This window comes from Camelina sativa, chromosome 17 (genome assembly GCF_030686135.1).
Source record: "Camelina sativa cultivar CO46 ecotype springtype chromosome 17, ASM3068613v1".
Lineage (NCBI taxonomy): Eukaryota > Viridiplantae > Streptophyta > Magnoliopsida > Brassicales > Brassicaceae > Camelina > Camelina sativa.
Window position 1 is genome coordinate 3,190,762 of NC_141896.1, and position 25,260 is coordinate 3,216,021.

At 35.0% G+C, this 25,260-nt stretch overlaps 7 protein-coding genes and 1 long non-coding RNA gene across 9 annotated transcripts in view; 4 read left to right on the forward strand and 4 right to left on the reverse strand.

The window, feature by feature from the left end:
- LOC104755018 (photosystem I subunit O) overlaps positions 1–13,944 on the reverse strand; it is a 34,557-nt gene extending 20,613 nt beyond the window's left edge. The window contains exon 1 of the mRNA XM_087494780.1: positions 13,888–13,944. The gene's annotated coding sequence lies outside the window, so the exon portion shown is untranslated. The remainder of the gene's footprint in view (positions 1–13,887) is intronic.
- On the forward strand, positions 833–3,344 carry LOC104755024 (aluminum-activated malate transporter 2-like). The gene is made up of 6 exons (XM_010477341.2): positions 833–1,278; positions 1,409–1,549; positions 1,651–1,923; positions 2,013–2,134; positions 2,222–2,365; positions 2,500–3,344. The coding sequence occupies exons 1-6, from the start codon at positions 1,077–1,079 to the stop codon at positions 3,121–3,123; spliced, it is 1,506 nt and encodes a 501-aa protein (XP_010475643.1). The 5' UTR covers positions 833–1,076; the 3' UTR covers positions 3,124–3,344.
- Positions 5,558–9,828, reverse strand: LOC104755026 (calreticulin-3). The gene is made up of 14 exons (XM_010477342.3): positions 9,401–9,828; positions 9,003–9,110; positions 8,280–8,472; positions 7,740–7,998; positions 7,489–7,545; positions 7,322–7,369; positions 7,054–7,140; positions 6,904–6,961; positions 6,745–6,812; positions 6,402–6,497; positions 6,199–6,255; positions 6,021–6,107; positions 5,869–5,901; positions 5,558–5,755 (listed from the first exon to the last, which is right to left on the reverse strand). Exons 1-14 carry the CDS (start codon positions 9,507–9,509, stop codon positions 5,744–5,746), a joined length of 1,272 nt encoding a protein of 423 aa, XP_010475644.1. The 5' UTR covers positions 9,510–9,828; the 3' UTR covers positions 5,558–5,743.
- On the forward strand, positions 10,220–12,327 carry LOC104759118 (histone deacetylase 8). 2 transcript variants are annotated; one of them, XM_087494778.1, is made up of 3 exons: positions 10,220–10,644; positions 10,773–11,359; positions 11,874–12,327. In XM_087494778.1, exons 1-3 carry the CDS (start codon positions 10,353–10,355, stop codon positions 12,174–12,176), a joined length of 1,182 nt encoding a protein of 393 aa, XP_087350904.1. In that variant the 5' UTR covers positions 10,220–10,352; the 3' UTR covers positions 12,177–12,327. The 2 variants fall into 2 exon arrangements, with proteins under 2 accessions (XP_087350904.1, XP_087350905.1); XM_087494779.1 differs by having other exon boundaries at positions 10,224–10,644; positions 10,773–11,310.
- On the forward strand, positions 13,861–17,942 carry LOC104755027 (putative axial regulator YABBY 2). The gene is made up of 6 exons (XM_010477343.2): positions 13,861–14,208; positions 16,228–16,359; positions 16,451–16,583; positions 16,719–16,767; positions 16,866–16,941; positions 17,498–17,942. Exons 1-6 carry the CDS (start codon positions 14,140–14,142, stop codon positions 17,603–17,605), a joined length of 567 nt encoding a protein of 188 aa, XP_010475645.1. The 5' UTR covers positions 13,861–14,139; the 3' UTR covers positions 17,606–17,942.
- Positions 17,943–20,314: 2,372 nt separating this feature from the next.
- LOC109130118 (uncharacterized) lies at positions 20,315–21,019 on the reverse strand. The gene is made up of 2 exons (XR_002036243.2): positions 20,883–21,019; positions 20,315–20,755 (listed from the first exon to the last, which is right to left on the reverse strand). It is a non-coding gene; the product is annotated as an uncharacterized LOC109130118 (long non-coding RNA).
- Positions 21,020–21,365: 346 nt separating this feature from the next.
- Positions 21,366–23,153, reverse strand: LOC104755028 (protein STRICTOSIDINE SYNTHASE-LIKE 3). Its single transcript, XM_010477344.3, has 4 exons — positions 22,801–23,153; positions 22,449–22,727; positions 22,034–22,201; positions 21,366–21,876 (listed from the first exon to the last, which is right to left on the reverse strand). The coding sequence occupies exons 1-4, from the start codon at positions 23,130–23,132 to the stop codon at positions 21,474–21,476; spliced, it is 1,182 nt and encodes a 393-aa protein (XP_010475646.1). The 5' UTR covers positions 23,133–23,153; the 3' UTR covers positions 21,366–21,473.
- Positions 23,154–23,256: 103 nt separating this feature from the next.
- On the forward strand, positions 23,257–25,115 carry LOC104755029 (succinate dehydrogenase subunit 6, mitochondrial). Its single transcript, XM_010477346.3, has 3 exons — positions 23,257–23,631; positions 24,277–24,379; positions 24,638–25,115. Exons 1-3 carry the CDS (start codon positions 23,452–23,454, stop codon positions 24,790–24,792), a joined length of 438 nt encoding a protein of 145 aa, XP_010475648.1. The 5' UTR covers positions 23,257–23,451; the 3' UTR covers positions 24,793–25,115.
- The last annotated feature ends 145 nt before the right edge of the window (positions 25,116–25,260 follow it).

Genomic DNA, 25,260 nt, shown 5'->3' on the forward strand with positions numbered 1-25,260 from the left:
ACCTTTTCCTTTAATATTATTTATTTACAAATCCACTAATCGTGTCTCTCTTCTGCGAAAAAAAATCGCACATCAAATTTTTCTATTTAATAACAAAAAGAAATCTTGTAATCTATATGTCGGTTTTCGTATTAAAAAAATTGTGGATATATATGCCGATACGGGTGAATATTAAAAAGAAAAGATTAAATAATACTGCCAAAGGTAGGTCTTAAAAATGGGTGAAAGTAACATATGTGAATGAGCAAATGGACGGATGTTTTACCAACTTGGAATGAGAGAAACGATGGAACAAATGACAAACTGATTAGTCTTTATTTTATTTTATTTAGAGTTTGTATTGGTAAAGTCAATAACGTAAACTATTAGAGTGTTTATTTCATTATTATTTGTTACTCACTAAACAAAAAAAACGTTATAATATTTGATAACACGTTTGAATTAAATAGTACTATGAATAATTTTCACTGAATTTTATAAACAAAGACTATAATTTGTGGACTGAGTTTTTTTTTTTTCCTGTCAAATGAAGATAAAAATGAAAGAGTTGTGAATTACAAAATTTTATGAATTTAATAATGATTATAAAGTACAGGTAGCTTCTTTTAAAAATGGTTAGAAATCAAATGTTGGATAGCACTATTTATTTATTTTTGGTCGTGAAAGTTTTATAGGCAGTTTTGCAAATAAATTAAATATTGAAACATAAAGCAATTTACTTATAGTCGGCTTTTAAATACCGGATTAATTAAAATCAGCACCAAAGTAGAATTTGGTTACGTAAGTAGTCTCTGCCTCTATTTAAATGTATTATACTTTGTCTTTCATTAATAACTTTTCTCATTTTCAATTTCTTTAAACTATCATCATCAACGTTCGAAGTACAACGCACCACTATATTTTTACTTTTAATAATAAAATAAAATTTCACGAGTCCCAAACAGGACACGTTAATGCTCTTTATAAATAACGTCGATCCATCTGCTCAAAAACAACAAGTGATCGTTCTAGCTACTTCTTCTTCCTCTCTTTCTGAAACTTATCAGAGAGTTGAGTGATCATTTAAAAAAGGTGTGATGGAGAAAGTGAGAGAGATAGTGAGAGAAGGGAGGAGAGTAGGGAATGAAGATCCGAGAAGAGTAGTTCATGCTTTCAAAGTGGGACTTGCTCTTGCGTTTGTCTCTTCTTTTTATTATTACCAACCTCTCTACGATAACTTCGGTGTCAATGCAATGTGGGCTGTCATGACCGTAGTTGTCGTCTTTGAATTCTCTGTAGGTCAGTCTCGGTTTATGTGATCAGAATCAGCCACTTTCTAATATTTGAAGATGTATAATACCTAAGGGATATAATCTTAGCTATAATATTTAAAATGGTTCTCTAACTCTTGGTTTGGTGGGTGTTTTAGGGGCTACGCTTGGGAAAGGAATTAATAGAGCAGTGGCAACATTGATAGCAGGAGGACTAGGGATTGGAGCGCATCACCTAGCAAGTTTGTCAGGTCCAACAGTAGAACCCATTCTTCTCGCCATCTTTGTCTTTATCCAAGGTAACACTCATATTATTTTTACTACATAAGAGTCTAGATAACATGCATCTCGATTTATCTCGAAGAAGAGTACACTAACGGTAATATATGTATATGTGCAGCTGCATTGTCGACGTTCGTGAGGTTCTTCCCGCGGGTGAAGGCAAGATATGATTATGGGGTACTGATATTCATATTGACGTTCGCACTGATATCAGTGTCGGGGTTTAGAGAGGACGAGATATTGGATTTGGCACATAAGAGACTATCGACAGTGATGATGGGAGGAGTCAGTTGCGTACTTATCTCTATCTTTGTCTGTCCTGTCTGGGCAGGACAAGACCTTCATTCTCTTCTTGCCTCCAACTTTGACACACTTGCCCACTTCCTTCAAGGTTTGTCTTTTTCTTTGAAATTATTTCTCATGTATATATATATATATATTTTCATCGAGTTATGAATTGAAAAAGTGGGAATTTGGCAGAATTTGGGGAGGAATATTTTGAAGCGACAGAGGATGGGGACATCAAAGAGGTGGAGAAGAGGAGAAGGAATCTTGAGAGATATAAAAGTGTTCTCAACTCAAAAAGCAATGAAGAAGCGTTGGTGGGTTCACTTCTATAATTATACCCTTTCTATACTAACTTGGACTGAATTTTTGTAATTGATATTTGTTAATATTTGTGTGGTCAGGCTAATTTCGCAAAATGGGAACCACGTCACGGCGTATTTAGATTTAGGCATCCATGGAAACAGTACCTTGCCGTGGGTGCATTACTCCGGCAATGTGCTTACCGGATTGATGCTTTGAATTCATACATCAACTCAGATATGCAGGTATATTACTTTTGATCTTTAACTTTATTAGAGATTTTTAAATTAAAATAATACATGCATGTAAATATAAACTACACATAATGGAATAGTATAGTCTTTCTAACCCTTTGTTTTTTTTTTTTTTTGTCTATTAGATCCCAATGGACGTGAAAAAAAAGTTAGAGGAACCATTAAGAAGAATGAGCTCAGAGTCGGGGAAGTCAATGAAAGAAATGTCCAATTCATTGAAGAAAATGACAAAATCATCTACATCGGATATCCATGTAGTAAACTCACAATCTGCCTGCAAAACTCTTTCCACTTTACTTAAATCAGGCATCTTAAACGATGTTGAGCCTCTTCAAATGATCTCATTCATGACTACAGTCTCTTTGCTCATTGACATTGTTAATTTAACGGAAAAGATCTCAGAATCCGTACATGAGCTTGCATCCGCAGCTAAATTTAAGAACAAGATGAAGTCGGACTCCGTAAGCACTAGTAGTGCCGTGCCAATCAAATCTCATGAAGGTGATAGTGATGATGATCATCATGTTGTTACGATATTAGGTGATGTTGTTACATCAAACAATGAGGGTCAATCGCATGGAGAGAGTTCAGTGGATTCCTGTCATCATGTCGCCATAGAGATTAACGATGATGATTCGATCCATGACAAACATGAAGAAGATAGTAATGTACATGTACAGACGAGTCGTGTATCATGTGTGCACACTAATGCTAGTGATCTTTTAAACAGTGGTGATATAAAGAAATAATAATATAGCTAACTATTTAATTTATTATAGGATTTAAGGGTGGCGAGCAGGGGACTAAATCATATGTATATTAAATAAAGTTCCTTTCGAACAAGATTTTTTTTTTCCATCCAACCTGCAGATTCGACCATGTATTATTCTCTCTGTTTTTCTTTCCCAACCAAGTTATGTACTACATGTAGTTTTTATCAACTTGAATATTGGAAAGTTATCTGCAGAAACATTGCACCGATGTTCTTAGATTACCACATGAATCGATGTTCTCCCATGAACTAACGTAATAGATAATTTAATAAATATTTATAATAAAACCAATTTATATATCATAAAAGACGGTTTATTATAAATCAAAACAATAAAATTAAATAAAATTTATTTTTTCATATCTTGACACCTTAGTATATATTTAAGAAGTATGCTGATAACATTTGTTAAAAAAAACTCTGATACAAAACAATATATAAAGGAATATGTGTGTATCATTTTTCACTAGCTAGTATGTGAATTCCTCTCCTTTTGTGCTTTTGGAAAGAAAAAAAAAAAAAAAAAAAGCCAAGAGTTACAAATTCATGTTTCTCAATTTGTTAAAATCAAGAAATTAGAATAGGATGAGGAGAACACATATAAATGACATGCGTTATATTAGAGTTTTTTTTAATTAGTCTACGAGAAACTGAGTGATAAGTGTTATATTGCGAGATGTCATTATTAGCCCTAGGAAAATATGAGCGAAGGTGCCCATGTTAACGTAAGCTCACGGGCTCTCGTGCTCGTTTGTCTATTAGCCCTTTTTGTGTCTCCAATTGCTTCTTTTTTTTCAAAACTCTTGAACTCAATGGGGCGCAAATTAAAGTGGAGGGTAAGTAAGTTAATAAGGTAATTAGGTATTTGTCTCCATCCTTCAACCTTACCTTTTTTTTTTAAACTCTAATTTTTGTATGAAGATCCGTTAATCCATTAGCTGAATATACGTCTCTGTTGCACCAATAATATATGTCTCTAAAATTTTTCTATATTTCATATCATGGTAATCAATTATGATGATCCAGATCCAACGATTTAGTCCATAAATATAATTAGGTCGACTTGATAGAAAAATCACACCAGACATGATCTTGAAACCTGAAGGAAGTCTTTAGACTAATTGTTTACATGTTTAACTTGATTGATTTGCCTAGTTACTGAGTTTGACACCACCAAACCTCTTTGATCGTCCTAGTTCGAGTCTACTTTAAGTCATGTTTCCTCTGTCACTTCGATATTTTAAACATTAACAATATGTATATTTGCATATGATGATTATAGAGTTTATATTCATTAAAAGCACTACAATTTGCAGCATCTATCAAAACATTCGGGTAAACACAATATACACCGCTAAGACTAAGATGATATACAAAATATTAAACAACAGTCAAAGCAGTCATTGGATTCCAATGGTGTGTGTCACACATTGTAGAAGCTACAGTTAAAAACACTTTTAATAGATAACTTCGCTTATCATGAGTGCTCCACTTACGTATCAAAAGCTCTCAAGATGCACCGTGCACCCTATAGACTTTCTGCAATTGATTATATCAATTTAATACTATTGTTTAATCAAGTAAATCTTTTTATATATTTTAAGGACGTTCCAGATTAAACGAACCATTAAAGAACAAAAATCCCAAAAAAATAAAAGTCTATTGATAACGACTTTAGTGCGTTATGCGTCAAATTGAAATTTTTTTCTACTTCCTAAAGTCGTCAAATGATGTGATATGAACCGTACATTTAAAGTGGGAAAAGGTACACAACTAAACATTTGTGCCCAACATTGAAACGCATTTAAAATTCTTTCGTTTTGTTTCTTTTGACTTTCGTATTCGTTTTCACACAATAAAAAAATATATCACTGTTATATTTTCTTACTATTTTATCTTATTCTTTTTTTTTAATTGTTGGTAAACTACTACTACTCTAAATGTGCAAATAGATTGGCTAGGTGGAGTAGCATTTGACTATTCTTCTCTTCCTTAATGTTATCAACAACAATACGTCTGTTTAAATTTATATAGTGATACATCAACGAGAACAAGAACAAGAACAAGAACAATTTACTAATTAATGACAACATAACAATCTTCTCTTCCTTCCGTTTTGACAAAAATTAAATATCATCTTAAAACATAAATTTTGTTTTTGGTTAAATGTTCTTCCCACTGTTTTAATGTGTTGCCCAATAAGAAAATTTGTAATAGATATGAATCAAAAATATATATTTGCTTTTAGGATGTTTATCAAAACCTGAAACAACATTCTGTTTAATACGGAAGGAATAATAAGGTGTATTCTGGTTGAATAAATTATATAGAGTTACTTAGCTTTGAAACCACCCCTTCTATATACAGTACCATATTTTTAGTCTGAGTTTCTGATCAACTGCATGGTACTGTTTTTCGTTCTTTGTAATTTTAGAAAGTTTGTATTGAAAGCAGAATAAACAACTCAAAAGTTTTCATGCCAAAATACATTATTATGGGAACCGAAATGAATACCAACAGTTATACAAATTATGAAATTACAATCACACAGACTTGAGCCAAATAAGTTAATTTTTCCAAATGCCCACCACTGCACCTTATAGCTCGTCCTACACGAAAATTCAGAATCATATCAGTTTACAATTTTAACATGTGACTCAGTAGTACTAAAATGATGCATAAACCATTTTTTTTAAGTGGTTGAGATAGAAAAACAACTTACATGGTAATCATCCATGTAATCACGTGGATTGGGCTGCAAAACAAAACAAGCCAATACATTTCCAACATATTCACTCACTTTTTCCCCACAAAATAACAAAGGTTAAGAAAGAGCAAAACTATATAACTGATTTGGTCTCAGTATGTACTTACACGTTTGTAACGCCTCCTCCTGTCTCCATACCGGTGGTCCCTTTCCTTCCGTCTACGCTCTCCTTCTTCCCGTGCTTTTCTAGCTTCCTGCAAACGTCAATTTGTATGGAATGCTCGTAACTAAGATGTGCAGAGAAGATTTGGAAAGGAAACAATATGCGGTTTGTAAACTACGAACCTCATCTTCTCTAGCTTTTCTTTCTTTCTCAGCTTCCGCAAATAACTCCTTCTCAGACTGGTGTGTATGGCAAAAGTATATAGCATATCAAATTACTTAATAAGACATTTTCGTATATTTAAACCACAAGGAAGTTCTCTTCTTCAATTCTGTCCAAGAAAAAAGCAAAATATATGTATATATCTTAAGGCTCCGAGATCTACCTCCCTGTGCTGGTCAAAATAGTCATCCACGATGCCTCTTGCATATTGCGGGTCATCACAGATCAAGATATTGTCAAAGATAGAACCAGCCTTTACCTGCAGTATTAAGTTTTAACATCAATGTCTTATCCAGTTACACTAGATAAACTGGGTCTCTCTAGTCTAAAATGAAGGCTTTTATCTGATCACTTCGTTTTGTGTTAATACCAAAAGTTCTACCCTAGAAATTTGGATGGTCTATCTGTATTTACAGTGACTACTATATAAACTGTTTATCTATGTCTAGTGATGAAGTGATTATAAAAGTTAATTGGATAGAATTAAAAAAAGCTCTCGAACTTACCTGCCATACTTCAATGCCTGCATATTTAATAGGCTTCAGAACATAAAGATCTGGATCATCTTCAAATTCTGTGCAAAACCAAGAAGCTCAACCTTAGTATTTACGAAAATAAAAGTCCATCCTAAAACGCAGTTACACATTAAATAGACAGAAACATGCCTGGATTATCTATCCATTGGGTCTTCCATTTTCCCTTGTAGTTTGGGTTCTTAATTCTCTGTAGGAAAGTAATGTTTTGAGGAAGTGTCAAAATGGTGTAGAAGAAAATTTGGTAATCTATATAAACATTGATGATTTTCAAATAATAACCTTTGCTTTCCAAGGACCTTTGTAAGCAGGATTTGGGATCTTAGGGGGTTCCCAGAGACCGTTTTCTTCCTCGTCCCAGTCCTCAGGCTAAACAAGTAGAGAGAGAGAGATATCAGACATAAAGCTTTACACTATCACAAACTAATGAGTTCCAAATAAGGGACATAATTTCAGAATCTGCAGTGATAGAGGACGTAGAAAAGATGATGGATGCTTGAGACTAACAACAAAACAATCAGTTAAAGAAACCAATTTAGAACTAACATACCTCTTTAGCTTTACGATCTGGAATTTCACGCGGAATAGAATCATAACCCTGTTTACAATAGAAAGAAAGAACTGAGTGCCTTGAATCAAACTAAGAATTAACAGTTTGGGAGCTGAATGGCTTCCTTTCAATACAACAAGTCATTTCTATATTGATATGCTAGTTACCTCGGCTTTGACATCGTTGGGGTCATCAATATACTCTCTATCATCCCAGTCCTCTGGCTGCAAAAACAGATTGGTAAAATCTATCAAGGTGAAAGCGAAAGGAATTTAGAGTAACTGCATATCTTGCTAGGAAGATAAAAATTAAAACCGCAATCCATTTTTCTTGTCAGGAAAAGGCTATCCAAACTTGTAAATGTTTGGTTTAGCAATTCAAATTGCATAAAGAAAGACTCTTGGAAACCTGCAATTACCTTCTTTGCATTCTTGACCTTTATCTTCCTTGGAGGAAGGATGTCCCAGTCTGTGTACATACTGCCAAATTCTCTCTCTTTATTATCAACCAGAACGCTGTAAGAAGCGTCAGGCCGCAGAATAAATGTGTAAAAATGATTTAATTTGTCTGTTTCACATTGCAAATCCTTTTTGATCGGATAATTCTGTCCCTGATATGAAAGAATAACATGAAGCTTCTTTGTCTGCGTTCCACAGATATCTGGTCCAAACATTAGACTGCATAGAAAAAGGAATGAAAAGTTTAAAGAGAATCCCCAGAGACAACACCTCTAGTAAAAAGCATGAACGTTTAAACAACTATTTCATTAGTTCACGGAATCCAAAAACATGTCCACCTTTTCGTGGAACCAACAACTTCATCATTGTTCTTCCTACTATAGATAGTCTCATATCAACAAGGATATAACTAAATCTAGGCAACTTGACCAAGATTGCACGTAACCATCTAGGAACTGATGTTTACTGAAAAGGCAAAAAGGTATAAGGCACAAGATTACCTGTAAGGAGTATCACCACCAAACTGCTTCTGGTTAACATAGCCAGAGAGGAGCTTGATGTAAGCGCCACCACATTCTATGTCTTGTTCAATCTTGACTGAGTATTGGACAACAAGAGTCCGGTTTTTGTTGCTAAACTCAGGAATCTTTGCAGAAATTGCATAATGCTTGGCATCATTATAGGTCTGAATACCTAAACACATGAAGAAAAATCGCACAAAAATTTCCTAAGTTAAACCAAAATAAAGACTCTACTTTTCCTCATGTTAGTTTCAAAGATCGAAAGCCAGTACACCTAAAGAACTCCACGTTACAAGAGAGCTCAAGATCTACACACAATCTGCTGCTGACAGTAACAAGTCAAAGAACTAAAAAAGGTTTCTTAAGTTTAACCAAATGATGATTTTAACTTTCCTCAAGTTAACTTCAAAGATCGGAAGCCAGTACACTTAATAACTCCATATCCTAGTTCACATAACAAAAGAGCTAAAGATCTATACAAAACACGCTGCTGACACGAACATATCAGAGAAGAAAGACACTGCAACATAACAAAGATCACAGGGCAACGCATGAAAGCACAGAGAACGGAGACTAAGATTCTCTTATTCTGAAGATGGTAAAAAAATCCACTTAGCAATGCAAAAAACCAAGTGAAGCCCTTAACGCCAAAAAGATAGATTTCTGAAATTACATATATCAAGGGTGGGCAAAAGGAGATACCTTTATTGTCAGGATCGCCGGGCCATTTGCCGGCAGTGTGCTTAAAGGTTCCAGCTTTGCCTTCGTTTCTTTTCCAATCAGACAAGACCCACCTGCTTTTCCATCCACCTAAACACAATCTGACTAAGTTAATTCACATAAATCTATAAATAGAAACCCAAAAAGAAAGAGAAAGAATCTAGAACCATATAATCGTTATACTACCAGAAAAGGAAAAGCCTAAAATAGAAGATTCTAGTTGAGTGATGGATTTGGCTTCACTATCCTAAACAATTCAAATTACTACTTACTCTGATCAATTATAGCAACAAAATTCAAAAACTTTTAACACAAATCGATGTTTTGTTATCCGGAAAAGGAGAGAAGAGTCAAGTCAAGAGTGTTTATATATACTTCACCTTCGAAATGCTCTTCTAGGAAGATCTCGGAGAAAGCCAATGGAGCGATACTGACTAAAGAGAAGAGGAAGATGGAGAAAGAACAGAGCTTTTTCTGAGGTAATCCCATTTTTTTCTATTCTCTATCAGTTCACCATGGTTAGTGAAAATTGTGCTTTGGGGATATATAGCAAAGAAGAATGTTGACTCAGAGTCGTTTGGTTTAATTACAGTATTACCCCTTCTTGAGGTTCGGAATGGTTCTTTCAAAGACTTATGTTTTGGTTTTACTTTCAAGTCGTCGCAATGGTGGACGGGACTGCGGAATCTTCAAAGTCGTTTTACATGTCGTACGTAACAAAGGGGGCAAATCCCATCAATTCAATGGTCCCATTCCCATATCATCATTATTTGCTCTCTTTCTTGCACTAATCTCTCCTATTGTGTGTGATTTATAAACATAGTTTGGTCTAACTATATATAGTAATCATATTCCTTACCTAGTGTATTTGATTTTTTTTTTTTTTTTGTATTCATATGCATATATATACTTAATAATGCAAAATAAAAAATGAGGTCTTATGAGAGCGAAGAAAATATATATATATATATATATATATTGTTTTTTTCAAAAAAAAAAAAAAAACAAAAAATAAATTGTTTCTAGTGAAGACTCTGTGTCTATGTGATTAAGATGATAAAAATTTAAATCTAAAAAAAAATATTAAAAAGTAAACCCAATCAATAACAGTTTACCTTGTCACTATCAGCATGTCCAGTCCAGTCCAGCCCAGCCCAGTAAGCACGAAACAATAACCTCACATTAGCAATTAACTAATCAATTAACCCATGTTTTTAAAAATTAAAAGACATCTATACCCCTGTCTCAATGGCGAGTGGGCGACTCACTTACAGAGAACACGTGTGTTGCGCGTGACCTTCATCCTCATCGTCCATTCACCATCCACCACCGATGGCCTCCGACGACGTCCCACGCCTTTCTCCGTCGCCGGCTTCTCCGATGGCTTCCAGTCGCGTAGACGTCTTCTGGCACGACGGAATGCTCCGACACGACGCCGTAGTAGGCGTCTTCGACTCCGGATACGACCCTGGATTCATCGACGTATTGGAGAAGCACCCGGAGAACGCCGATCGCGTCAGAAACATGCTTTCGATCCTCCGACGCGGTCCCATCGCTCCTCATGTCAATTGGTTTACCGGCCGTCCAGCAATCATATCTGAGCTTCTGATGTTTCACACTTCAGGTATGTCAAATCTAAAAGTTCGAGATTTAGGGCATAAAAGAAGAAACTTTTATGAAACATATCTCTTAAATTTTGCAATTGAAGTTTAAACGAATTCGATTTTGATCTGTGGTCTTTGCTTGGCACAGAGTACATCGACAAGCTAGTGGAGGTAGATAAATCAGGAGAAAGGTGTGAACTTGCTCCAGGCACATTCATGAGCCCAGGCTCGTGGGAAGCTGCCCTTCTTGCAGCTGGAACGACTCTATCTGCAATGCAACATATTCTTGATTCTCATGGGAAGATAGCTTATGCTCTGGTACGCCCACCAGGCCACCACGCACAGCCTACTCAAGCCGATGGGTATTGCTTCCTCAACAATGCTGCTCTTGCTGTCAAACTGGCGTTAGATTCGGGTTCTTGTTCTCGAGTTGCGGTTATTGACATTGATGTGCACTATGGTAATGGCACAGCTGAAGGGTTTTATACATCTGATAAGGTTCTTACGGTGTCACTTCATATGAACCATGGGTCATGGGGCTCGTCTCACCCGCAGAAAGGGTCGATTGATGAAGTTGGTGTAGACGTGGGATTGGGTTACAATCTGAATGTCCCTTTACCTAATGGCACTGGTGACCGTGGCTATGAATATGCCATGACTGAGCTGGTGGTTCCTGCTGTTAGAAGGTTTGGACCTGATATGGTTGTTCTCGTTGTTGGTCAAGATTCTAGCGCTGTGAGTTCTTTCTTTGCCAAAAGCTTAATTGTATTCCCCCAGCATTATTATGCTAACCACACTGAGTATAGCCTCTTTGCCGCTAATTTAGCTCTGTTGGTTGCAAGTGTGTTTGTTTCCTTATGTGGTTTTTTAATCTGACCACATGTTTTGCCATAGGTGGGTTTTTATCGAGACCTAACTATTTACAGAGTCTGCAGTTTCAGTACTCCATTAGAAACTTCATTTAATCACAGTTTGGTATAGTTGTTTGTGGTTCATGTAACTTATTCCGGACTAGAATAGTCTGTCTAAGCACTCTGCAGGGTTTATTGTCTTGGTTACGGTTGAAATAGATAACTTATGTAAGCTGCTCAGGTTTTGCATAACTTTGCTACAGTTTGTTCTTTCTTATTCATCATTAGAATTCACCCAAGGTTTTGATTTCAAACATTTGCAAGTGATGCAGCATGTCTAGTAGTGCTTGGAATACCATGGACTGACAGATAATCACTTTTTACTGTCGGATCTGCAGTTTGATCCAAACGGGAGACAAAGCCTGACGATGAATGGTTACAGAAGGATTGGGGAGATAATGAGGGGAGTGGCAGAGGAGCACAGCCATGGAAGGTTGCTTATGGTGCAAGAAGGCGGGTATCATGTTACATATGCAGCATACTGCCTCCACGCCATGCTAGAAGGCGTGCTAAAGATTCCAGAACCGCATCTATCTGATCCGATCGCTTATTATCCTGAGGAAGAAGCTGTTGCTGTTGCAGCTGTGGAATCAATAAAAAAATATCACTCCGAATTTGTTCCATTTCTCAGAGGAACTTAAAGATGTGCCGTATGAATGAGATTTATGTGGGTTCCTCGTTGTGTTGTGACCTTTTCGAACATAGGTCCGATTGTAGATTGAATCACAAGTTTGGTCCTTTCTGCCACTCCAAATCGCATGTATATAAAAAAAAAACAACTTGTTGAGCAAACTTGTTGACGATTTAGTTAGGCTTACAAGGATGGAAACAACTTTTTGTGACGGAATACTTACTTTTGCGAAAGAGATTTTTTTATGATATATACTCGTAATTCTATAAATGCAAGCTACAAATAAGATATCGGCATATATAGTGCGGATCATTGTGCTGTGCGGGTCCTTGAGAAAGAATGCATGTCAACCTCGTGGAAATATGTCAGGATAAGATTGATATTCTCGACTTCCAGATTATGTTTCCCCCTCGATCTCTCTTATGATTTAATTTCGTAGAAAGAAACTTTGTAAGAAATGTATGTTGGGTTGATTCCAAATGCTTTACATTACATGTGCTTATTTTATTTAGCTTTCTTACATCGGACAAGTTAGAAAACCCCTAAAAAAGGCAACTTATTCATAAGATTTGTATGTTAAAAGGTTTTGAAACATCTATTATAAACTTTTTTTTACAAAACCATATATAGTAGTATCTTTATTTTATATTTAAATACTATTTGTTTCATTTATTTTGAGTCTAATTATATAAATAAGGACAAAATAGAAAATAATATACAATATTTGCATTTATGTGCACTTGCAGAATAAATAGGATTTTAATGAACTTTTTGAAACTCGATTGCAAGTCACTAAACCAAACCTACGCACATGTTTAAGTTTTTTTAAGAAAATGACAAAAAGAATTTATCTTTTGGAAAAATGTCCAAATGATATCATAAATTTTTCTAGGGGGTCAAATGTCCAATTACAGTATGTATCGTTTTCAATTGTTCCTGAATGGATGTATATCAGCTTTCTGTATTACAAATTGGAGTTAATGAAGTAAATGTTAAATATATATATCGAATATGTTCTATGTTAATAGTTTTGTTTTTGGACTTTTCACGTGTGTTAACTCTGGATATGACGATTTACGGTTGCTGTTATAACCAAGTCCACATATCGTTTTCAGATATGTCGACAGTTTGTCAATAATAATTGAACCCAAACTGTTACAAAAAATATTCCCATTTCTTATTTGTTAGACAAAAAACCTCATTCTCATCTTGTTCTTGTACTATTTTATTTCTAGAGTGAAGTTTGAAAAAATAGCACGATGTATGTAATAAACAAAAATATTACACACCGTATATATATAATTTAGTCGTATTACTTTATCCAACATCGCGATGATTATGCGCAAAATAGAAAAGGCGTTTTTGGTTAAAGCATAAAGAAATATCACTTTTTTAAAAATAAGAGTTTTGTCACTCAGTTATTATTTACATATATACTTACAATGTAAAATAACTGAAACAATGAAATTATTGAGCTAATTACCCTATAAAAATTTGAAACTAACCTATTTAGTTGATATATAAGGTAAAGGAATTCAATCAACGATGTAAACTTGGAAAGAAATTTACAAAGGATAAGATATATCTTCATCACTTTGTGATGGAGTAACTTAACTCTAATTATCTTTAAAAAAAAAAAAAAATGTAAGTATCGAAAAATAAAAAAGAGGAACATTGTAGTATAGTCCCCACTTGTCTATCTTCGTCTCCAAATAAACCACATTAGTCTTTTCAGATTTTTTGTACACTTCCTTCACCCCCCCCCCCCCCCCCCCCCCTCACCCATCTCTCTCTCTCTCCTCCTTCCTCTTTCTTCTGTGCTTGCCCTTTTCTTTAATTTTTATTCTTCCAAAATCAAAATAGTTCCCTTCTTTGATCTCATTGGGATACCTTTAAGTTTCCATATATAAAAACCAAACAAGAAGAGAGATATATCATTGAAGAGAATCCACACACACACATACACACAAAAAATGTCTGTGGATTTATCATCTGAGCGTGTGTGCTATGTCCACTGCAGCTTCTGCACCACGATTTTAGCGGTAATTATCTCCCTCTACTCTTTACTTCTTTCTTTGTGTCAATGAAATTCTTAAAAAGAAAGTGTTATATAATTTGGTATTTACTCTGATCAGCTAGATCCCCTTTTTCCAACTTTCTATCAAACTGTTTTATAAGATAATTATCTATTTATCAAAGTTGATATCTATATGTATATTGTATGGTCAATTTTGCATCTGGGTCATGATGGATCAACGTACTTTGTTTTTCCTGTGATTATTGATGAAGATATATATGGGAAGTTTCTTAATTTCAGAAACCCTAAATTTTTATTCTTAAAAAAAAAAAAACGCGTGATGAGATACCCAAAGAAGCAAAGGAAGTTCGGTAGTTGAAACATAAATTTTAGTGCTCAAACAAAGTAAACTCAAGGAAACAGTTTCTGATCAGATTTAGGGCTCTATGAGTAGGTTTTAAGTCTACTAACCAACAAAAACCTCTTCTTTCCCTATTTTCACAATTTCAAGGTTTTTATTTTGTTTTTTTTTTTCGTTTTTAATTAGGGATATAATTTCTTTTTTTATTTTGGTAAATCCTTCCCTTATTTACTCTTGTATTCATATTTTCTTTGGTGTTAGTTAGTTCATTAAGTTTCAATCGCCATTAATTTTCCTGTAAATAGCTTCCATGTGTGATGCAGTCTCAAAAACTTTCACTAAGTTTTCTACTTTTATAGTCTGACTTCATTTTATCTTTTCATATATATGACTGTAGTATGTGACACATGTATACACATATCATATCAATCATAGATCTTTCATCTCCAAGCGTGGTCCATGGAAAAATGTTTACATCACATCAGCAGCTGATAATTTAAAATCAATTTTTTTAGTTCTCTAAAAATTCCTTTTATTTTTCCTACAGTATAAGGTGAAGCTAATTTATTAAATGTATATAATTTTAATATTTAATTCAAATCTCACTAGCTAGTTTTTTTCAGCTTCATAGGCTGGCTACATGTATAGTACTATTAAATGGTTTTCCATGCCTATTTAGCAATATCCACAACTCTTCCGCACATACATGATGTGTGTGTGTACATCTATATATATAACATACAAATCACGGATCTATGATCCATGAGTCAACTCATGTAACTTCATTGTTTAGACGGGAAAAAAAACCAGTAAACTGTAAACTCTTATCCAAATTATTCTTAAAAGTTATACTACATATAAATAAATAATTGAGATGTAGCATGAGTCTGATTAGAGACAAAAACGGCCACGTTTAGTAAAAACGTTGAAGGTCGTCTTGCACAAATTAGGGTGTGTTTTGTAGTGGAAAGTACAAAAGATTTGTTCTACCCAGTTCTAGCAACAATTTCTTGATCTATACAAAAGCTGCAAACTGTTAAATCATGGCCGATCTTGACCACTTAGGATTGGATCCTTTCTCTCTCTCTCTCTCTCGCTCACGCACACACACAAGCATACATACACAAAAATATAAGATGATTATAATAAAGATGGTACCATCACTTATATATATGTTAAGGACTTTATGGGCTGTGGTTAAGGTCACGTCGTTTTCTAACATGACTGTCTTCTCCTTACAAGCTTCATCAACCATTCTTCATCTTTACTATCTTTTATCATGTTGCCTTGAGGGTTGTGTGTCAGACATAGAATTCATCAGAACCCACCATATAGAAAAATACACCCTTAATTTTATATATGGTAAATAATTTGATCATTTGTTTGCTTCGAATATTAGCTGTGATACTTCTATAAATTTTAATTTTATATTTTACGTAATGAAATCTATTGGAGTAAATTTACATATGAAATTAGATCTATAACTAACAAAACAAAACAAAAATCACTTTTCTATAGAATGAATGGAGTAGTAGTTAACAAACATACTCTCTCTCAAGCGCTCTCGTTACATTAGAGATTGGTATAACCAGCAATCGAATTACAACAAATTCTGACTATACATAATATATATATGATGAAAGAGATGATCTTATACTAATCAAGACATATATTAATGATCAGGTAAGTGTACCATACGCAAGCCTGTTCACACTTGTGACGGTGAGATGTGGCCATTGCACCAATTTGCTCTCCCTCAACATTGGAGTTTCGCTTCATCAAACTTCACCTACTCCCATAAATCAAGATCTTCAGGTATCATATTATTTGCATTAATTAGTCTCTCAACATTTTTTTTTTCTTACAATCAAGAAACCTGGCTTATCTAGTCTTTGTAATCATGAAGCCGTATAAGCAGCACATAACCTCTTCGGTAACAAGGAAAGATTTTGGATCATCTTCTAGGAGCACCAACAATATATCCACCACCTTGTCCGAAAATATCGACAGGGAGGCTCCTAGAATGCCTCCTATTCGTCGTAAGTCTCTCTTTCCTTTCTAAAATGTAATACGCAGAGTATTTGACGTTTGTGTATAATATATACAATCAGTACCTCTATCCGATCGAGTACATAATTTTAATTAACAAGTATATTTTTTCTTTTTCATGGCAGCGCCGGAGAAAAGACAACGCGTTCCTTCGGCATACAATAGATTCATCAAGTAATTGTTAATTGCAACATTGTTAGTTTTTTTTATAATAAATTATTCTTAACTTCGTCACCAGTTTTAATGAACTTTAATACTTTATTGTTAATCAGAGAGGAAATCCAAAGGATCAAGGCTTGCAATCCAGAGATTAGCCACCGTGAGGCGTTTAGCACAGCTGCTAAAAATGTAAGCCTTCCTTCGTTATATCAACATTTTCACAGATAGATATTATAGCTCAAAACAAAAATCTTAATAGTAGCTTCACCGACGACGTACGTCAGAATTATAGAGACTTATGAAAAGATCCAAATAAAATAATATTGAAAGTACTGACGTATATAAAGTCTTCTTTAAACAGTAGTAAAATGTTTTGTTCAAAAGAAACAGTAGTAAAATGTATTTCTTAACATTAAAAATAGAATTAAAATCAATATATATTTTAATTAAATAACCAATTAGTAGTACGAAAAACTAGAAACTACTATACAAACACATGATTTGGATGAATTCTTAAAAGTTATTTGTATTTTTCAAATAATTAGTACTATATATTTCATATACAATAGCTGGGAAAATTCTAGGGTTTGGTCTCTTTCTCTTTTGTGATTAAACTTTCGAAATATAAGTGCATATACCAATAAGGTAGTGGCTGCCACTATGCATAATTGGTGGAATGTTTATATATCACAGTATATATTTTCTGAAATTAATTTTTGGGTCTTATTTAATTTCTTGTGTGTAGTGGGCACATTTTCCTCACATTCACTTTGGATTAAAGCTGGATGGCAACAAAAAAGGCAAGCAATTAGACCAGACAGTTGCAAGCCAAAAATCTAATGGCTATTGCTAAAGCCCTTTCTATATATACATATATGCGTGTATGTATATATATGCGATATATGTGTATGCTTTATGTTTATCTTTGTACGTACGGATTTATGAATGTGTAAGCAGAGGAGCTGATGATGGCAGTGAAGGCGAGGAAGAAGAAAAAGATCATAACCTTACATATATAATATTTATACATGTATCTATGTTCCTTTCTTTTTCTTGCGCAGAATTCAGCTATAACTTCGTTGCTTTATTCTCCTAATAAGTGTAAGTCTTTTATGATTTTCACATTTGAACCTAAGTATTTAGAAGAATCTTCTTTACGAAGATTGTAATATAAATTTCCACTTTACTCATTCTGAAAAGGTGTAGCTTTTTTGTGTGGTCACAACTTTATACATAATATGATAAGTAGTTCATGGGAGTTGTAAATAATAAAACATGAGAGGTTAAAAAGGTGTGTGGAATTAGATTTAATGATTCTATATAAACTTCAATTAAAATATATATTTTGAAACAAATAAAGAGTTTGAATGTTTGGAATCTAGATGTTTTTGTGTATATATATGTTGAGATCAATATATATATATATATATATGTACAATTAAGCACATGTACAGTATAAACATAGTAAAAGATAAATTCCATCTTGGGATATGATATATGGTAACTTTTATGGTGCTGAGATAAGTCTGAAACTCACTCATTCCAAAGAAACATTCTTTGCAAAAAGCAAAGGCGTTCACTTGGTTGTTTTTAATACTACAGTAGTTCTTTAAAAAAAAAAAAAAAAAAAATCAATAAGAAAAATTAATGCTCGTGTCAGCCACAAAAACTCACAATCCGGTTGAGTATCATCATGATTAATACTATGTCACACTTTTATTCTGGTGATCGGCTCACTGTTTCAGGAAATCATAAGCAGCGTGAAAAACTCTGGTCTTTTTAACCGTTGCAGCGGATGAGGCGGAGGACTAGTGTTCCGGTCGATACCGTTTTTTTATGGAAAAAAGAATTTGGCACATAATGATTTAATTATTACTATCTATTTAAGAAAATTTAACAACTAGTTCGCTAGTGTATTTATTTGCAGTGATCGTTTTCAAGATTCGAAGCCATAGAAACGATCGACCTTGTCGTGTTGTTTTAATAACATGGAAGATTTGACTTTGTCAACGCATACTCGTTTTGTGAAACTTTTGTAGTATGTGGTCAACATAATTTTTGCTTGAAAAGAAAGAAAAAATAAAATAAAATATGAACTCTTTTTATCAGTGGCTACTGAATAATATAACAAAAACGTTTGTCTCTTTTAATTTAATGTAATGCAGTCCTTATACCATTTATAAAAGTAGTGCTATAGAGATATTTTTGTATAGCTAGCTGTGGTCAACTTTTGCTAAAAAAATGCCACTTTGGAAAAATGACTCAAGCATAGACCAAATTTGCAATCACTACTAGTACTAGATTAGCTATAGTTTCCACGTCAACATCAATTATCTATTCAGTATACGTTCTAATTATAACTTACATTTTCTATTGTCCAAAATGGACACTAACTCTATGTAGCTTGTGGCTATGTTTAATGATAATCATCTCTCGTATAGATAATTAGATCGTACATCCACCACTCGATAATTTTGGTTAGGAGATGTGGGGACCTGTCCAATGTGTGCAACATTATTACGTACACCTTCCATCGTCCATGCACACACATTTTAATTAGAATAAGAAAAATATATATACGAAAAAGCTTTGCATATACAATTGAATTAAGATATGTATAAAATATAGGAGGGAGAGAGGAGATGACCATTTTTAATGAAGGGTCCAAAAGAAAAACAGAATCTGAAACGTCAAATCATGTTGGTTGGGGTTTTTGTTATGTCTTTGGCTGTTTGTGCCTCTGACGGGTCTTGTCCACAACACTTTAAATGTTTCCTTTTCTTTTTTTCACTGCCTTTTTTCTTCCTTCATTATAATTATGTTCTTTTGTTCCAATCTTCATTATCACGGTTTTCTTTTTCTTCGTTTGTTTACGGTAAATTTGTTGTTTAGGGAACAATTTAGTCTAATAACATAAAAGTGCACAAGAATGCATTCTATGTGTCCATAACAATTTTGCCATATAATTTACCAAATTAAGTCCATAACAAATTAGAAACGCGGATAGGTACAGCTTTGTCCTTGGTCATTTTATGTGTTAATTTGCCAAATTGCATGTGACGCATAAATGACATAAAACAAATTTGACATAAACCATGTGAAATTCGTTTGGTTGAATTTTATAATAATAAATTTTGGTCATGTTCTCTTTAGTGAATAAGATTATACTACTATATTTGTATTGCTTTAGGTTTAATTTTTATTTTCTTAGTTTAATATAACCCTGACATATTTTTTAATAAGTACACTTTAAACCTTACCTATTACATGATTCATCCTAACCATTTTATGAAATTCTATGCTTAATTCTACATTGTCGTATTGTACCCTTACAAACATTTATAAGATTTTTATACTAATTTTTTTTGAATTTTTATTATTTTTAGCAATAGTATCTCATAACATGCATTAATATTCAGACCAGGGAAATCGGTTATGAGCATTATTGTAGCCGGGGGATGATTATTTTTTACCCAGTGTTAACATATCCAACGAAATGCTCATGAGACCCGAGAGTTGAGAAGCCCTAATTTGTAATGATAGAAGAAATTGAAAGAGATAAGACCATGTAAACCCTAATTTGTAATAGGTATAGAAAGAGGGAGAGAGATATACATAAGAAGATTTTTTAACGCATGCAGATGAATGAATATCAACATAAAACCATCCACTAATTAATTTTGATTGGTAGCCTATATAGGCTTATTATTGAAGAAGAAAGAGAAATAAAAAGAAGGAAGAAGATCTCACCGCAAGGGATGTCTCTAATAAAAGAAGTATCCCAGTGGAAGAGAGCGCTCGCAGGACTTCAATTCAGGAGTGTCTTCCAGGTCGACGATGGAAGTGATGGTGAGAGGACCAGAGTATCCTAAACTCATCAACACCGTGTCTATCCTCGGACCGACCCGACAAGCATCATAACCATCGGGAATCGGACACCTGTTGATGTCCCTCACCACAGCGCTGTTTCAGATTTCAAGTACTCAGGAGCCGGATCCTTTCTCTTAAACAAACCAACACAATATTAAACTTCAATTTCAAAAATAATAAACTCGAAATTCCCTAAGGAAAATCTTCTGCGCGTACGATCACACATCAGATAAGCAATCGGAGCGATTGAAATCACCGACCTTGTTTATTTATCATCAGCTGACGGGCAGATCGAGGAGAGATCTCGATCCCTAGGCTAGGTAGCCTAATAGCAGTCGAATCGGATTTTAGGACTATATTGAACCCTAGTTTATATTCCACATTACAATATTTAAACTCTAAACTTCGATAACTATATTTGTTACACTAAAGTCATATACAGTAATATGTCATTAAATGCAACGTGGAATATTAAAGATGAAAAACTCTTTTTCAATAATTTCGTTTATTATTAAATTGGGAAGGTAGAACATAATTAGACAAGGGGCTAGCCCAGTCCAGCCCACTAATAGACTATAAGCTATTTAAGCCCAACAAGATGAGAACCGAATTTATACAGCCTTTACTACACCTAACTAATCCAGCCATTAAACGAAGGGAGATGGACAGTTTGCACTTGAAGGAAGGCGATCAAGTACCATTTTGAATTTAATGTTGTTTTGATTGATTGCATCAAAGACAGATTTGTTTGATAAAGACATATTAATTGATTGCAATCCCTTGCCGCCAACTAGAAATTTACAGCTTCACTAAGTTTGATTTTTAGAAAAAAAGAAAAGAAGAAGAAGAAACTAAGGCAAGTCATATACAGCAATGAAAGACATCAATACACTTCCCATCCAAAGCTTCCCATCTTTCTCCTCCACTTCACTTACTGCCTTCACCACTTTCCCTTGACTATCTTCCAACACCTTCAACACTTTTCCTTCTTCACTGTACTTGACAACCACACCATGAGGCCAACCACCTACCTGCAGTAAGTACTGGAACTTCACTGATATCGGCAGCTTCAGAAAAAACTTCCTCACCCTCGGGTAATGAGCCATCACATGTGTGAATATGTTGCGGTGGCCGTGCACAGCCACCCAGAAATCCCCATCTTTGTTTGTCCGGATGTTGTCTGGGAACCCATGTAATAGAGCTACCACCTCTGAGGTTCCTGCTTTTTCCCCTTTTAACCAGTATTTCCGTAATCTGAATCACAGACAACAAAAATTAAGCATCGGAGTTTGTGTTCTACCAGGATCATTGAACTGATATGGAAACAACTTGAGAATCCAGAAGTTATGCCAAGTATATGTAACAGAGAAATGATGTGGAAATCACAGAGGAATTAAGATGAAGGACTCACCTTCCAATTGATCCTTCACAAAAGATGAAAAAGGAGCCGTCTTTGCCAAGGGATACACCATTAGGAAACTGTAGGTTTCTCACAAGAGTGGTAGTCTCCTTTGTTTTTGGATTGTATTTCAACACCCTCCCGGTGTCTTCCCCCGAGACAATCAAAAGCATGAATTTCCTAGAAACAGCAATCATTATACTCACCACACTAAGAGCACAATTGGTCAAACACACAAAGTGGTAACTATGCATCAGAAGCTCATTCCAACTTCTTGTAGATTCTCAAAAGATAGCAGATTATATAGTTTCCCATTGACTAAGGAATACACAGTTGAACGATAGTGAAGAAGCAAAACAAGATAAGCAAACTCTAAGCAACCCATCGATCAGGAGAGTAAAAGAACAAATCTTTAAAACATACATACCTCCGTTGGAAAACAGAGCTGCTATCAGTAAAGTAAACATTGCCTTCTTCATCAACGTCAAGATCATTGGTAAATCTCAAAGGCACACCATCTGCCTCAGTTGTAAGAGAAGTTGCCAAACCTCCTTCAGGACCAACCTTCATGATCCCCAAATACGCATCTGCAATGTACAAATCCCCAGTTTTCTTATCGAATCGAAGACCCAAAGGTCTACCACAGATATGTTCATCCTTCAAGTAATCCAAAAGTGATGGCTTTAGATCACATAGCTCTTTTGACCTAATAAAAACATTCAAAGTTGAGAACTTTACTAGAAACGAATTGGAAAAATCGAAACTTCAACAACACTCACCGATTGATCGAAGTATATGCGAAATCGGACCAAAGAGAGCCATTCCAAAAGAGAATCCGACCGTCGGCGACACCGGTATAAGGACCACGACCTAGCGGATCGAAAGCGATACTCTCAGGACCTTGAACCTCGTTAAGAAACCTGATCTGCGAATTCTGTAACAGATTGAGACGGTCTCTCTCCTTGGGAAGCGAAGATAAAGGAGGCATGTCAATCTTGTAAGTTTTAAAGTTTGGGAACTTGGAAATAGAGCTGTGATTGAAGGGATCGAGAGCGCAGTAGATCGCAAAGACGAGAAAGATCTTGGCTACTCTGTTCATAGCCATGTTCATTTTTTTTTGGCTCAACTGATGATGATTGGAAGAAGAAGGAAGAAGAAGTAGTTAAGTAGTAGGCAGTGCTGCTTTTGTGGTTGAATAATTTTAAAAAGTTTTGTTTTTTTCTAAATCTGATGATAAACCGGAACGACCCAAGTGTGTACGTGGTGAGATATGATTAGTGGGTTCAGTGAACCAATGGTCTGAGGCACCGTAGAGGAGTGAAGCTCGCCGTCAATCAGAAAAAAAAAAGTGATCTTTTTTTAGGAAAACTGAAAACTTTAATTGGGAGCGAGCAAGAAGAAGATAATCATCGATCGATCTGGAGAAGAAGATGGGAGATTCGGAGTCATTCGTTGGGAAAAATTGGAATGGATTCAAGGGTTTCTGGAATGATAGGCTCTCTTTCTTCGATAATTACACGAGGTTCACCAAACGCGACGAGCCTCTTCCTTCTTGGTCTTCCTCCGACGTCGAGGAGTTCATTGCCTCTGATCCTGTTCATGGCCCTACCGTAATTTCTTCTCTCTATCTCTCCGATCTCTGATTGTTTTTTTTTTGTTTTCGTTCATCGCTATTGTTTTGTGATATTAAGTATTTTCGTGAATCGATGATGATAAGCGTATGATTTTGGATTTAGATCTAGCAACCATAGATAGAGCTCAAGGAGCCCAGTGAGTGAATCATCGTGGCTTGACATTGAAACTTAGCTTAAATTTTTGAGAAAACGAAACTGGACTTTTGATTCTTCCGCACTTGTGTCTTCATGTGTCAAGTTTTGTTCAGCTTGTCGATTAGGTAGGACTAATAGGTTATCATTCCAATCAATTTAAGTTACAAGAAACTAATAAGGGTATGAGGTAGAGAAGCTTTAGAAGAAGCAGGAGTTAAATAGACTTAGACCGAGCAGAAAATGTGATAAGCATTGAGGAATCTAGTGTGGTATTTACTCTGATTGATCCCTTCTTTGACGTTTTGGTGCCTTAAGAAATATAAACTCTATTTTTCCCTTTTCTTGGGACACTTTAAATTCCTTGTACGACTTCTTTCGCAGTTTCAGCTCATATGTAATGTAGTATTTGGTTTTCTTACTCAAGTTATAGACGTTTTAGGTCCTCTACAAGTTTGGCTTATATTGTTTGTGTTCATGCCTTTCCAGCTGAAAACTGCTAGGGAAGCTGTGACCTTTGGTGTTGCTGGAGCTGCTCTTGGAGCTGTTTCTACTGCTGCTATTGCCTGGAAATACTCCAGGGTTCCACATGGTAACGGATTTTCTCTCTGCCAATACATCTGTTTGATCTTGATCAACCTCACTTGTTTTCTTAAACACAACACAAAACTCGTTACTCAGAGAGATAAAATGAAAACATATAGGAGTAGTCGACCAGACATTATGTCCCATATTGACAAAGCTTGCAAAGTCTTATGCTGTTCTAATGGGGCTTACATGTTGTAAAAATACTTTTGTTGAATATTTCTCTTGCTACGACGTTTGACACCTCTGACTGCTGTTGGTACAGGTGCTGCATTGTCGTTCTTAGGAGGAGGCTTGTTTGGTTGGACGTTTGGGCAAGAAATCGCAAACCACACGATGCAACTCTATAAGTTGGACACAATGGCAGCCCAAGTTAAGTTCATGGAATGGTGGGAACGCAAGAGTCAAGGAAGGTCCTGAATCCTAAACGAAGACTTGAGTGCTGCTTTCTTGTCCAGAGTATCTTGCAATAATCATAACATGGTTACCGTTGTCCATTTTTAGACTTTCTCTTTTGAACCTTCCTGTTCTCGCTTTTGGAGCATGTTTTCCTTGTCTCAATAATCCAACATGCCTCATCGAATGTTTTGAAGATTTTAAGGAAATGAATTGAAAGAAACCAAATGGTTTCTGAAAAAAGAAGTTAAAATGTTACAGAACAAACATCAATGAAACTTCTTTTTTTTTTTTTCTATCACCGATTATGACAATTAAATGTTACAGAACAAACATCAATCTCCTAATCTCATCCAGTAGCTAGAATCATAAAAGATTCGGCAAAAAACAGAGTAGAAGAGAAAATTGACTTAGTTCAAACCCTCTTCTGATCTGACGAAACGGCCTCGTCGGAAATACACTCCGGCAATTGATGATGCAGATACTGGTTTC

What these genes read in the sequence shown, in the direction of transcription:
- LOC104755027 (XM_010477343.2), top strand. Translation starts at nt 14,140, where the DNA reads ATGTCTGTGGATTTATCATCTGAGCGTGTGTGCTATGTCCACTGCAGC. An exon ending in TCTGCACCACGATTTTAGCG is followed by an intron (nt 14,209 to 16,227) that starts GTAATTATCTCC and finishes ATTAATGATCAG; the next exon opens with GTAAGTGTACCATACGCAAG. An exon ending in TAGAATGCCTCCTATTCGTC is followed by an intron (nt 16,584 to 16,718) that starts GTAAGTCTCTCT and finishes TTTTCATGGCAG; the next exon opens with CGCCGGAGAAAAGACAACGC.
- LOC104755028 (XM_010477344.3), bottom strand. Translation starts at nt 23,132, where the DNA reads ATGAACATGGCTATGAACAGAGTAGCCAAGATCTTTCTCGTCTTTGCG. An exon ending in AGCTCTGTTTTCCAACGGAG is followed by an intron (nt 22,202 to 22,448) that starts GTATGTATGTTT and finishes TGCTGTTTCTAG; the next exon opens with GAAATTCATGCTTTTGATTG. An exon ending in TGTGAAGGATCAATTGGAAG is followed by an intron (nt 21,877 to 22,033) that starts GTGAGTCCTTCA and finishes TCTGTGATTCAG; the next exon opens with ATTACGGAAATACTGGTTAA.
- LOC104755026 (XM_010477342.3), bottom strand. Translation starts at nt 9,509, where the DNA reads ATGGGATTACCTCAGAAAAAGCTCTGTTCTTTCTCCATCTTCCTCTTC. An exon ending in CCTAGAAGAGCATTTCGAAG is followed by an intron (nt 9,111 to 9,400) that starts GTGAAGTATATA and finishes GATTGTGTTTAG; the next exon opens with GTGGATGGAAAAGCAGGTGG. An exon ending in AAGGTCCTTGGAAAGCAAAG is followed by an intron (nt 6,962 to 7,053) that starts GTTATTATTTGA and finishes ACTTTCCTACAG; the next exon opens with AGAATTAAGAACCCAAACTA.
- LOC104755024 (XM_010477341.2), top strand. Translation starts at nt 1,077, where the DNA reads ATGGAGAAAGTGAGAGAGATAGTGAGAGAAGGGAGGAGAGTAGGGAAT. An exon ending in ACTTGCCCACTTCCTTCAAG is followed by an intron (nt 1,924 to 2,012) that starts GTTTGTCTTTTT and finishes GGAATTTGGCAG; the next exon opens with AATTTGGGGAGGAATATTTT. An exon ending in ACATCAACTCAGATATGCAG is followed by an intron (nt 2,366 to 2,499) that starts GTATATTACTTT and finishes TTTGTCTATTAG; the next exon opens with ATCCCAATGGACGTGAAAAA.
- LOC104759118 (XM_087494778.1), top strand. Translation starts at nt 10,353, where the DNA reads ATGGCCTCCGACGACGTCCCACGCCTTTCTCCGTCGCCGGCTTCTCCG. An exon ending in TCTGATGTTTCACACTTCAG is followed by an intron (nt 10,645 to 10,772) that starts GTATGTCAAATC and finishes TGCTTGGCACAG; the next exon opens with AGTACATCGACAAGCTAGTG. An exon ending in TTGGTCAAGATTCTAGCGCT is followed by an intron (nt 11,360 to 11,873) that starts GTGAGTTCTTTC and finishes TCGGATCTGCAG; the next exon opens with TTTGATCCAAACGGGAGACA.
- LOC104755029 (XM_010477346.3), top strand. Translation starts at nt 23,452, where the DNA reads ATGGGAGATTCGGAGTCATTCGTTGGGAAAAATTGGAATGGATTCAAG. An exon ending in ATCCTGTTCATGGCCCTACC is followed by an intron (nt 23,632 to 24,276) that starts GTAATTTCTTCT and finishes ATGCCTTTCCAG; the next exon opens with CTGAAAACTGCTAGGGAAGC. An exon ending in ATACTCCAGGGTTCCACATG is followed by an intron (nt 24,380 to 24,637) that starts GTAACGGATTTT and finishes CTGTTGGTACAG; the next exon opens with GTGCTGCATTGTCGTTCTTA.